This window comes from Lepisma saccharinum, chromosome 7 (genome assembly GCF_977018435.1).
Source record: "Lepisma saccharinum chromosome 7, izLepSacc3.1, whole genome shotgun sequence".
Taxonomy (NCBI): Eukaryota; Metazoa; Arthropoda; class Insecta; order Zygentoma; family Lepismatidae; genus Lepisma; species Lepisma saccharinum.
Window position 1 is genome coordinate 39013210 of NC_139235.1, and position 14256 is coordinate 39027465.

General features: G+C 37.9%; 1 protein-coding gene across 1 annotated transcript in view; it reads right to left on the reverse strand.

Annotated features, from left to right (window-relative positions):
• The window catches only part of LOC145990200 (homeobox protein SIX6-like), a 150086-nt gene extending 137677 nt beyond the window's left edge, over positions 1-12409 (reverse strand). The window contains exon 1 of the mRNA XM_083125863.1: positions 11635-12409. Within this exon, the coding sequence (XP_082981989.1) occupies positions 11635-12311 (677 nt within the window). The 5' untranslated portion in view covers positions 12312-12409. The remainder of the gene's footprint in view (positions 1-11634) is intronic.
• Positions 12410-14256: the final 1847 nt, after the last annotated feature.

Sequence of the window (14256 nt, forward strand, 5' to 3'; positions counted from 1 at the left end):
CACCGAAAATGCATGAACCTTTTGATGCATTTCGAGTGAAATTTTTAATCGCTTATTACTGCGCTTTCCTGTCTTTCAGTACGCACTTTCCACCTGAAAATATGAATTGCGCCACAGAGGACGGTAGAAATGGGAACGGCATTAATCATTAAATTGCAACACAGAAATGAAGCAATTTATTCGCAAATATTTTACGCGTAGCTTCTGCATAGAGTTGAATAAGTGTTACATTTACTCTTAGTTTGCATCCAGAAGTAACTGTTCTCATCTGATCTTCGTAACTTAAAATAAGTTTAAAATAACACAACAAAGCATGTTTTAGCTCCAGTTGTGAATTTATTGTGGTAAAGCGTTACTTGTGTTATGTTACTTCCCTACTCTGGTATTGTATCAGCCAGGTTTCCAAGTGAAGAGTAAGGTGACAGGACTTACTTTCTCGATAATTCTGTTATTATTGCAGTGTTACGTTTAAAAAAATACAGATCGTTGTTTTACTTTACTTGCGTCACGGTTCTAAATTCAGAAGTAGTCCATGAATTTGCTAGAAGGAAACCGGATTTTTAGCAATGGACGATATAGTGACAAGACACATTTTCGTACATGTGTTGGAAGTTGGGAATTTTCTCGAAAGTTGAAGGAAATCGAGATATCTACATTAATACTAACATTCGTACTTTATTGTTTAAACCATTAAAAGACAAAAACCTATATTATTAATGTTTCTAACTTCCATGTCCATTTTATTTCAAATGTTTTGTAACTGCGCGTTGAAAAGAAATGTGTCTTCGCTTGACAGCACTATTTTGCCAATCAAGAATGTTTACGTGGTTTAATCACATAAAACTGTACATTTCGAGAAAAAACCCTAAGGTGGTGCATGTTTGCACTACATAAATGCGGTAGCAACTTCTTGCACTGACTTTAGTACACAATCACAAGTTCACAAAAGGAAGCGATTATACTTTTTGATAATGGTGAAAAGCAACTCAAGGATCTGGTAAGGACAGAAACTTCATGGTTTAGGTAAGGTTAAACAAACTAGTTTCCGAATTTCTTAAAAAAAGTATAAAAATCAAAATATCATTAAGTGGCATTAAGGTATTTATTTTCTTTGTATCAATCTGTATTTTGACTTCAGTGGTAAATTTTTCGCTTACTCTATTTTAGTGGCAATTCGTATATCGGCACCTAGAATGATGGGCTTTCCTGTGATTGGTCCAGTTCCTGCAAAAACAGGCTAATCGGGACTGGACATACAGTTTAAAGTGGGATCCGAACAACTATGTGGCTTCACCAGGTATCGAACCCGGAATCCCTTGATTACAAGGTTACAACGTTATCACAACATTATTGGGGTGGGTTTTCTTTTCTTAGAAACTAATTACTTCGTGACTGTGAGCATAGGCTTATGCATATGCTCCGTGTACAGGGTGGGACATCATTTGAATTTTTTATCGATTGAATTGTATGAGAAATTTACATGTTTCTTTCATGCAAAAAGAAAAAAAAGAAAAAATAACGCAACTCGTCTCTCTAAACAACTTCTCGATACTATTTAGCTGTAACTTCACTGATACATACCTATTATACTTAACGAATACTTGCTTACGAACGTTTCTAATGTGACTGATTGATTTGCTTTATTTTACTTCGCTCTTTTGTGCCAATTCTGGCTAACTTACGAACATGGGGATGAGTGATAACATGATGAAATTGATGAATGGACACTCACAAACATCGATGCCCAGGCCGGAATTCGAACCCGTGACCCCTGACGTTGTAGCGCGACGTGCTAACCACTCCGCCACGTGCCCGGCGTTTTTAATTGCACAAAAAATTAGAAATTGACAACTGAGAGAGGGTGTCGTCGGGGGACAGAACAAAAAATGTGTTAATCGGCACAAATTAGTGAATAAGCTGCTAATGATGAACTATTTGATGCACTAAAAATGCATACATGGAGATCAAACACAATCTCTATGCACCACAAGTGAATCAGACTTGAATTGATGCATTTCGAGTTATGCGTGTGCTTTGGGCCCGAAAAATTGGCCAACGTCTATTGGCTACTAAAAAAACACGCATGGTTGTATCAAATCATGGATTTAAAATGCATAAAAATGTGTTTTTCGTGTGCGGGGGCTCCGAAAAAAAATTCGCACGCGTGTTTCTTATACATCGCGGCCGTTTGCAATTCCTCAACGCCTACCGGAACATGCAAAGGCAATCAATTTCTCCTGTTATGGACAAGTAATAGGCTCGCCTGCTGTCCCGTTGGAAAGATAAAAGCGCGAGTATAGGACATTCAATTCGCCATCAAGCTCCAGGAGCAAACACGCAATCTTCGGTTCCTGGGGCATTATTGTCGTCATGGCGATTTCTTGCATTGTTGGAATCGCACATTGCCAACCCTAGTTTTCTCAGGGCACGTATTTCTGAGCGAGAAGGGGGAGCAGCCGCCAACAAAGGAACCATTGTTGCATGAGAGCAATGCTATGATGGCTGACACTCAGTTCTCATGTCAGCGCAATTCCAGCATTTTTCATTTCTGGTTGTATTGTGATTTATCTGACGTTGCTTTCCTACATCTTTTTAGGTTAATCGCGACGATGAGGACGTATAGATGAAACACGGAAGTGTGATAACCGGGAGTCGAACAGTCAACGTGCATGTAAAGACACAGATATTCCTTTCCTGATATTATTTTACAATATTTTCACAGACGATTAATGCAAGTGATTCAAAAGTACGTGAAACATTTTGAGAATTTCCTACAGATAAGGGGTACAGAAGGTACACACAGAAAATTAAATACATCATACCGTTTGACGCACCAAATCGCGTCGATTGATGCACTAAAGTGTGTTTTATGGCATCTGCGAAGAATCAGATTAACATTTGATGCATTTTAGTGCATTTTTGTATGTCGTAAAAGAAACACCAAAGTGCATTATGTGATGCAAGTGAGGATTTATTTCAGTCGAGATGCAATATAATGCATCTTTTGATGCATTTTGGTGCACCTTCCTGCATCTTTCTCGATGATCCACTTAGACGTTTCATCTGAGCTAAATAAAATCCGTAGCTCAGACGAAACGTTTAACTGCATCATTGAAAAAGATGCAGGAAGGTGCATCAAAACTCATCAAATGATACATTATAATGCATCTCGACACTTTAGTGCATCAATCGGTATGATGCATTTAGTTCTCTGTGTGTAGTTATAAATTGTGTTTTATACAGCGTATAGGCTGTACACCTGTAAATTGAATTGCATCTTCTGCAAATATGCTGCATAAAGAAACAAACTGCCGGAATGCTAACTGAGGTGAGTGTACAACCGACGGTGTCAATTCTGATACCTATAAATTGATAAACTTTTCAGTTTTTTGTATACACGTCACATACGATCTATGAGCATTTAGTGGAATATCACGGACAGCCATCATCTCGGAATTTTTCACACCACTTCTTGATACTGTTGTACATGGATGACTCTTTCTGAAATTCTGCTCGAAATCGTTGTCGTACTCCAACCCACAAAAACGGCTACTCACGTTTATTTGGTACTACTGCTACTATTACCTCGTAGCAGTTACCATGGTAACTATGGTTCGTGCAGTTTCATATAAAAACATGGAGAATTTGTCGTTCTATCGACATAAGAATTACCATCTGCCATGGATTTTCAAAATGTTGCACGAACTTACGAATCACCATGTATATTCGAATAATTTACACAAATGCAGTTATTAATACTCAGACCACATAAAAAAAATTCACTGTTAGACTAAATGCGCATACTTTGAACCAGTGTTTACGCATGTAGTGCTTCCGCGTTGGCCGACTCATGACTCACTCATGAAGGTTCAGGGTTCGAGTCCCGACCTAGACAGGTGTTTCTTCGCGTGTGTTCATTCATCAATTTGATCTCTAATCATCATTCATCATCAGGAAAGTGACATAAAGTAAGGAAAATGCAAATAGTGCCTACATATGACTATTCATTAACGCACAACGCAGCAAATGTTGAACAGTCCACAGAGATTAATCGATTTTGTGCTGTGGTTTTCAAAATACTAGATTCGAACCTGAAACTCCTTAATTACCACGTAGAACTCAAAATGCATGAAATCAATGTTTGATGTAATTTTGGTGCATCCATTGGCATAGTTAAACGTGTAATTATTAACTGCAAATTCTGGAATTTTGACGCGTTAATATGGTCAACATAATTGTGTAAATTGACATGTTTTACGTTCTGTGTGAAAGAACATCGTGACTTTCGAAGTCTCCGGGTTCGAATCCCAGCCTGCACATGCTGTTCTTTGTGAATGTCCCTTCATCATGCCATCACTCTCTTCGTCTTCGCGATTAGCCAAAAAGTGGTAGAGGAGCGAAGTAAAATACACCAAGTCAATAAAGTAATTAATAGTATAGGGCTCCCGCGTTGCGCGTAGCGCTTTCACCTTCGGTGCGAACGGTCCCTGGTTCGACTTCCAGCGGTATCCCCTCCCCCACATGTCAGTGTTGGCCTCAGCATCTTGAGAACAATTGGGCAGTTGCTTGAAAAGAAGTACAGGACACCGGTCTAGAAAGCAAGGAAACAGCGACGATGGGACTCGATGAGCTGACCATGCGTCACCCAATGAAAAAATGGTCTGGCAGGCCCTGCTCGTCAGGAGACTGTTGGAGTTCAGTTTAATTAACAGTATAATGTGTTAATTGGTAATATTGATTGATTTATTGATTTGGTGTTTTAAGTACACTTTATGCACAGTAAGGCTAATCGGGACTGGACCTACAGTTTAAAGTGGGATCCGAACCACTATGTGCCTCCACTGGGTATCGAACCCGGGACCCCTTGATTACAAGTCGATGACGCTACCACTGCACCAGCGGACTCAGAGAGGTCCGAATAATTGGAAATATGAAAAATACTATAAGTAATGCTATAGCCCTGCATAATCTAAGGGTTGATAGCCCACCCTCCGAAACTACGCATTCTGGAGTCGAGTCCTAAAAATTTTGGCAACATGTTAATCGTTATATACTATCAGTTTATTTTTATCATGGGCCAGCAAACTTATTTCAATGTACCTAATTGTACACAGTATAACAAGGAATATCAGGATTTTGTGTATCATTTGACACATATTCTTGTGCACAATTCTAAGTTAAACGTGATGCTGTTATTAAAAAAAATTCAATAAAAATTATATATTTATTTAAAATACATTTCGAAAATATTGCTGTGGAATGTATTTGGTACCCAGAAGAAACGGATTCGTTTGTATTCGGTAAAGAAAAAGGGTTGAACAAAAATACATTTTAATCCTTCTTTAATTTGATAATTTTGAATAAATTATTTGGTAATTCTAAACAAATTTCCTTGATTTGATTATATTTACTAAAGCTAATCGGTACTGGCGATCAATTATTTTTTAGCGTGTCGTAAAATAATTATTCGGTTACTAGTTTCCATGTGTGTATTCAGATATAGCTTTCTTCTGTTACAAATATTTACTAATAGCACGAGTTTGAAAGTTACTAAAAAAAAAGTAACGTCACAATGCATTTTTCGTAAAATTGCTTTATCAAACGATACAATTAAGTAAGAAATTTTAACAGAGAACTTTTTTACTTATGGTAAACCGTCTAAACATACAGTTGTGTATGTTCACCATTACCAGTCACGATGCTTATAAGAGAAATAAACGCATCGTTTGACATTTGTAAGATATCAGATGTTCTAACGAAATTGTCCATTTCTTTATGGATTAAAATAACATAACGTTAAAAATTAACGCGTTAGAGCGTTACGCACAGAAAAGCAAATGTATTCATTAAGGCTAATAATGCACAAAAGTCGTAGCCACAACCAAACATCTAGATGCATCAGATGTCGCATATCCTCTAAAATGCATGTGATTTTTTAAAAAGAAATATTACGTGTTAAAATGTACGAAATCGTGGTATGAGTGCCAGAGGAACGTAATTTCAAAATTGGGGTTTTCAGTTTTGTTTAAATAAACTCCTCTGAAGAGCATCTATTTTGGATCATATCGACACCACTTCTAATCCTTAACAGTAATGTATACCTATCTATAATTATCTGATTATCTTTAAGTCAGACATAGCTAAGAATACTTGTATATTGTTTCCCCTCTCCTGTAAATTTTATATATTGGAATTACGTACACGACGAAATATTCTATAAATTTATTTATATCCAAACTATAGTAAGCTATTTTAAATTATTAAGTTGCAATTAGTTCATCCTGAGGTTTAGAATAATGCTTCCTTATTTGAAAAAAATAGGCATTATCAACTTGCTGATTGAGAGATCATTTTAAAACATTTTAGCAACAAATTAAGAACAATAACATTGTAGTAATCCGAATAACATAAAAATGTATGGAAAGTAAACCAGTCATATGAACTAAAGGTGCACGAAATGCATAAATGCAAGAAAAATGCATTAAATTTTCATTAATCGCAACGCTTCATTTCTCTGTTGATGCCTTCAAAATGCATTTGATCAGAAGATTTGATGTACGACAAATGAAGAAACAAGCAATTTCACGTAAGATTGTATAAGTCAATGCATGCAAAGTGTATAAATTAAATTTGATGCATTTTTCTCGCTCCGTGTATACTACCGGTAATTGCGAAAGGTACCCCTCAGTTTAAAAGGAGAAATTACAAACAAATCTGATATTTCTGAATTTATGTCAGAGTGAGTTTTTACAAAACTAAAATACAAAGATAGATTTTGGAAATGATTGCCACTATATAGCACAACCGTAAGTGAAACAACAGATAGCATTCTCTTCCACTAGTTACCGCTTTACGATGCTGGGAAAATTTCAGACAGGCGGAATAATTGATCGCATATCTATAATTTTGTATAATGCCAGAGACAACAACAATGATCATATCACAGCATTGTTCAACTCTACTCAGTCAACACTCTAATCAGATTGGAAATAACGTTAGGCACGAAAGCGTTGCTTTTCTCGGAAATTTCGTTATTGTGTCGTTACATCTATAGATGTTAATAACTGCGTAGGGAAAAGGTTACTTTTTGAAGTAATGATTGCTTTTCTTACGTTACATAGTTTACATTACCCTGTTAAATTCAAGAATGGTTACCTTATTCGCGAGAACGTAATCTTACAAATAAAGACTTAGAACTTGAGATGCATCAAATCAAGGCTGATGCACTTCAACCAACACAGTTAAAAGTGTAACTTTGGTTTCAGAAACCAGAGAAAAAAAGAAGAGATAGTACACAAAAGATTGATGTTTGGTTTGATCGTCTTTTTTTATTTCGCTTTTCTGCCACTTTTGGCTAATCGCAAAGATGAGGATGAGTGATGATGTGATTAAATTGATGAAGGGCCACTCACAATGAACGCCCAGGCCGTCGAATCCGGGACCCTGGAGTCGTAGCGCGCTGTGATAACCATTCCGCCACGTATGACAAAGAAACGCAATACGTTCAAAGTTAGTAATGAAGTTACTTCCAAGCGCCCATGCATTGTTTCTTTCGCAACTTCCCGGACTCTGTTACGATAAAATATAATTTCATCTCAGTTTCAAATTAATTGTATTTTCACTTAAATCATATAAATGTAATGGTTTTACTCTAAATAAGTATCATGTAATAAACACATAAGCTATCTGCTAACAGTTATGTAATTATTACTATTATAGTTGTTTTGTTATTAATATAAGTGTGTTGACTAAGTACAGTATTATAGAAAGTTGTGTGAGGTAATGTTTACAGGTATTTTATTATATTAGTTTGGATTCTCGCGTACAATGTTAAAAGTTATGGCAACATTTTAGAATGCCGTACCGTTAAAAATTTAACAGAAAGTGGGATGTAGCCGTTTTAATTTAAATTTGAATGTGTTATCTTGCATGAAGAAATTACGAAGTACAGCTGGGTGTATCATAAACATATTTTAGAACAGAATCGTCAAAATTATATTAATTACGGTAACTACGTAATGGCCGCTAATAATTTAAAAACGGTCATAGTCATTATTTACAGTGGAAAATGACGGTTTTAGACCGTTATTTCTACAGACTACCGTAACTACCGTAACTTCGTGATTGCCTCAGCATTGTGAGGACAATCAGGAAGTTACGGACTCCGCTGTAGAAAGTCAGAAAACAGCGGCGGGATGGGACTCGATGCGCCGACCTCGCGTCAACCAATTTAAACGCCGCATTTCGGACCTTGTCCCTCAACGAACTGTCCCACCACGGAGTATAGTTGTTTTATTTTTCAGGTTTATTTTATCCCTTCATCTTGTTTTTCTGTCTAGATTAATCCCTGCTATGAGGATTGATGGTGAACTAAAATACGCCGACCGGGAGTAAATCCCAAGACCACAAGATTACGCAACACGTCGACCGAACCGCTAGACATGTTGATCGGTGAACATATATGCGTTTAAAAAAACAAAAACTTTTATGCACAAATAGGGTAGCCTCGACGTCGGAGATGAATGATACTGAGATGAAATTAATTGATGAATGGACACTCACAAACGTACATCCATGATCAGGTCGGGACTCAAACAGAGAATCTTCGGTTGAAACACGCTCAGTCTCCGAGGCGGCACGTAGAGGCCGGTGAAATCATTACGATGAATAATTACTAGTATTAAAATTCTATGCCGTCTAAGAAAGGGAAATGCTTTTTTTCTATTAAGTAAAAATACTTCCGTGATTATTATTTCGAAATGTTGCATGGAAGATCCGCAAAGATACGAGACGAGGAAACAAAGCTATTGCCACATTGAGTGTCTATGGTTTACAGCAGTATTTAATTTGCCAATAGCAACTGTTCTGTGAAGTAATTGGTTGCATGTATGACCTATAGTCTTGAACTCTACGAATCTAATGGTGTGAAACCAAGGTTGGCACAAGGAGGTATTCATAGAGTACACATATTGAACTACCGTAGTTTCTTTTATGTACCACAACATGTTAATACTGTCTGGATTTAAAGGTGAATATCCAAAATCGAAATAACTTCTTTTTATAGTATTAAGGAACTCTACAGGTTTTAAGGATGATGTAATGATAAACATAATTATTCAAATACTTTTATATATACGCGAAAATTAGATAAATCTGAAGATGAGTTATTGTAGGAGAACAGCCTGCCGCCATCTATCCGTAACAATGACATATTCTTACTTCCTTCATCCGCTTCGATAGACATTTTTGTAAGCTTGGCCAGACAGACAGTTGATATAAAAACGAATTGTTGAAGTAATAAAACCTCTTTATTATTATATTTTTCGAGAGAGACTTCTATTTGATCCACCAAGCAAGTGAAAATCCCGTGTAGTTCTTTATTTAATTAATATATTGAAATGTGTAGTTATTATAATTGTTATTAACTTTTATGCACCTTCTGCCGGAATACTAATAGAATTGAAAGTTTTATCTTGAATTAACTATATTTTTTTTAGTTTGTATTCGAATGCGAAATGTACGATACTAATTCCTTTACAACTCAAGGTAATGTTATCGTGTGAACGCATTTTCGTATTTACACGGTGTATAAAAACAGTAAGAAGACGTATAACGTCACTAATATGAGGAAAACAATGTCTTTAACTTGAACTATACAGGAAATGGGAAATCGGATATTTTACGTTCGATTCTCACCACGTAAATGGACCAATCAGGAACCGAACCCGGGTATTGGAATAAACGAGATCTTCTTGATAAAGGTTTATCTGTGAACTTATGTTAAGTTAAACGTTTATGTAAATGGCAATAATCTAAAATACTTCATCTCGGTTATGCATTGATTGTTCACAAATTAAATATTTTTATAGTGCATTTCCTACATGAATTAAACGTGAACATAGGCGTAATGAAGAAAGCCCTTCAAGTTAACAATCTGAAAATCTATTTCTAGGCGATAAATTAACCCTAAATATCAAATTTGTGTCTAGAATTAATTCATTAGCTCTTGTACTTATTTATATGGAAAAATTTAATATCGTAATGCAAATTTATTAACGAAATCTTGTTTTAGAAGTACACTAAAATAAATCTTCCATAATACTATAATATCGTTGATAGCTCGGGAAAGAGTTCACATTGTTTACGCAATAATACGAGATCAAGTGAGAGGATTGCTAAAATTGCTTAAAATGCACATGAACGAACTATCTAGGTATTTAATGATCTAGAAAAGTAAGAACAGAACGATCCAATAAGTAATTTCAAATTTCGTTAGCACTATGCAATGCAGCGTAGAGTTCAAAAAAAGGAAATTGTAGAACGAAAATATTTTTCACGAGGAAATATATACATTCCTAGGCTTTGTCTAATAGCTCCGGGGGTGCAGAAACTAAACTATAACCGCTCTTTTGACAATAGTGGCTACAATGTAACTCAACTTCCGTTCTTTGTATGTGAAGAATTAAAAAATAAAGTATATTCAGTGACGATAAATTACTCTTAAATTAAGGGCATAGGAATGTAATATATTTTCAAGGGAATGTGCACGTATTTTTTAAAAAAATTGCTATCTTTTCTGACTTTCAAGAATTTAACACGAATTTACACGGAGTACAAAATGCGCGTATACGCTTCAAAATAGAAACGACATGTGCTATTTAACGGCAAAAATGGATATCGCTTTACAATATTCAAAGCTGTGCCATCTCTGAGTAGAATGTTGGATATTCTGGTAGAGTTTCTGAGGTTCAAATTAAATGCTTTCAAATAATACAGAAAAAGTAAATTGTTCTGTATAAAATTTACAGCGAGATCTCTTGTAGTTTGTAGCGCAAAATAACTGGAAATTGTGCCAAAATAAACGACTAATGAACAACTACACCGTAAATAAACTATATTACCGTACATATTGAAAATAGTAACAAAAACAATGTTCTTTTGAGATATAGTCCTACATTCACAGTAAAAGATAAATAATGTTTCATTTTAATTTGATGTTATTTCGGCTTTACGTTACAGTTGTGAAATGTAATAATCTAGAACGTAACTGAACAGAACATAGCAGACGATAATTACCATCTTCTGTGATAGTTATAGCTATACTATTTGGTTTTTTGTATGTTCTTGTGGTGTTTACCGGAAAATATAATTACTGTAAGATCAAAACAATATTAAATCTTTATTTTACACATGTACAACTGTAGGTGCAAGAAAATACGATAAATCTTTCCCAATTTAATTTTAATTCATACATAACGCTCTTTTTTTTCAGGGGAAAGAGTTGTTTTAACTAGTGCATCATAGATGGGGAGTAGTCGTAGATTTACATCAAATTCCGGTAATGTAAAGTTCGACTTAGAAATCACAAATCGAAGCCGACAATAACTTGGAATTAACAACCTAGTTTTGATAAAGTTTTCTTGCCGTTTCCGGCTGAAGAAAAATTTTGGACGTGTTGTTTAGATATATTTTAGGCTTGTTAGTATTTTACAGAATTCCCTTAAAAATGGGCACCGTCTGGTGTTTGCTAAACATAAGTTCCGAAAGAAAATAATAAATGTACAGGTAAAGATCGCACGGATATTTTCGCTCAACTTTAGCGTTTCTCCTACTAATTTCTAAAGCTAAACGTACCTGTTTTTAGCAGCCGCGGCTCGATCTCGCTGTCGCCGGTTCTTGAACCAGTTCCCCACTTGCGTCGGGGTGAGTCCGGTCGCCTGCGCCAGTTCCTTCTTCTTCGTGGGGTTCGGGTAGGGGTCCTGAAGGTACCATTCCCTCAGGAGACTCCTCGTTCGTTCCTTGAAGCAGTGCGTCTTCTGTTCGCCGTCCCATATGGTCCTGGGCAGCGGGAACTTCTTGCGGACCCTGTACTTGTCCACGGGGCCCAGCGGCCGTCCACGAAGCTTCTCGGCTTCCTGGTAGTGGGCCTCCAGCCACATCGCTTGCAGCTTGGCGTGGGACTCTTTCGTGAACTTGTGGTGCTCCAAGATATGGTAAAGTTCTCTGAAGTTGCCGCTGTGGAAGGCTACGATGGCCCTTGCTCGCAAAACGGCTTCGTTCTTGTTCAGTTCTCCTATGTTCGGATGCGCCACGGGTAAGGACCACAGGAACCTCGCTAGCCTTTCGATGTCCCCACTTTCCTCCAAGGTTTCGCACACCGCCGCAACTTGAGATACGGTGAAGTTCAGCGTCGGCAACGCGAACATCGGGCTCGGCATGATGGGCGGCGTGGCCCCGGCGCCCAACGAGCCCATGGAACCCAGGGCACCCATGGCCCCGAGCCCCCCCAGTCCGCCCAAACCGAGTGCCATGCTGGGCCACCGGGAAACCGAGTGGCCTACCCTTTCCTCGACATAGGCCAGCTTCGGCGATTGCTTTCGTCCACCTTAACTACACAAAAACAACTTTTTTTTTTTTTAGCTTGCGGTAGACGCGCACTCACACGGCCAGGCCGCTACGAACCCAGCTGACGCCGAAACCAACCAGCACACTGCTCGCCTCGCAACCACTATGCTACCACTCTCTCGGGGCACGCTTTCTTCCCGAGCGTAGGGGGAGGAGTCTCATGCACGTATACGTGTCAGGCTCTATCAAGACACCCAGTGTCACTGCCCCTCTAATCAACATTATCACGCAAGCTATTTGTTAGTATACTCGAACCTGATTGGCCGCTCGTAAATCCCTTCAGCGGTCGCCATGGCAACGGTGTCAATCAACGTCAGGGCTGCCAATCACGAGCGAGCTGAACAAAAGGCATCCGCGAATGGATACATTACAGGCGTGTTTGGCAACAAAAACGATGAATAATGGGTGAGACGGTGGTAGGAGTCTAGAAGGGTATTTTATCGAAGGGAGAAGGGCACGGATTTGTTTTCGTCTTCGTGAATAAGGGCCGAAACTCGTTCTGCAATCATGGCGGAGGGTCTGGTGGGGGTTTTGTCCCCTTTTGACGTTCTGCCCGATTCGTTTCTCAGACTGGTTTTGATGCGTCCGGAACAAACAAACAAAGATGAGTCTCCTCTGCAAACATCTCCACCCAGCGTGGCCTATGGTCGTGAGGGAATTGATCAATTGAACGGTGTCGGCAAATAAAAAGGGACAATCAATACCCACCGTACTTGACTCCCGAGGAGAGTGGCGGGGCAACGTAACGAAAGCAAGACGTTACTTCTTGCGTTAGTAACACGTTATCGAATTTACAAAAGTAACGTTACTTCGTTACTGTGTGTTACTTTAGTTACCTCGATTAATTCAGAACTATATTCATTTACCAAGACGAAACATATTTTGTTATGTTGCTTTATGTGTGTGTGTAAAGTTACACTACCTAAAGTAACGGGTGTGTTGCGTAACGTTACTTCCCAATTCTGTGTAATACTTGTATAAACAATTAAATGTCCTTATACAATGGTGGCAAGCCGATCTCCGTGGTGGAGTGGTTAGAGCAGCGTGCTACGACGCCAAGGGGCTCGGGTTCAAAGAACATATTATGTTGTACAACAGTTTGGTAAGTTACTCAATTCATTAAAAGTAATGCGTTCCCGTTACTCTGTCATACAATAAGTACATTCAACTGTTTACGTATGTATCATATGTAGTGTTTGCTTTCCCAGTGTAACTTTGGGCCTCCCAGATGGCGCAGTGGTATCGTCGTCGCCTTGTAATCAAGGGGTCCCAGGTTCGATACCCGGTGGTTCGGATCCCACTTTAAACTGTACGTCCAGTTCTGATTAGCCTTACTGTGCATAAAGTGGACTTAAAACACCAAATCAATCAATCAAATTCCAGTGTAACTTTACATCCGCAAGTTTAGAACAACCCAACAAAGCAAGCTTCTTCCTGGCAAACTAATCCTACAGTTTTATTTATTTATTTGTATTTTCCTTGTGCGAGCTGTACGTTGTACGCACTACATAAATTTTACATTACACATACTTTCTCTTTCCTTACAGTCATGTATTAATATTGTACCCTCTTTATGTTAATATACAGATACTCTTAGTAGTTGATCAGACATAAGAAAGTAAGAAAGTTAGATATAAGAAAATTAGACATAATAAGTATAGTTTAGCAATCAAATAAAGTTATGTGTCTGGTTCCTTTGGTCTCCAGTCTCTATATACCTCTATTCCAATCTTTCACTTCCCTCACAGACTTTCCCCTTGCACTATTTCTCGGGCTGCCTTTCACATTCCCATTCTCCCCTCTTCTTTATGTGATCAGGCGTGTTTACTTTCGAATTGATTAAGGTACGCA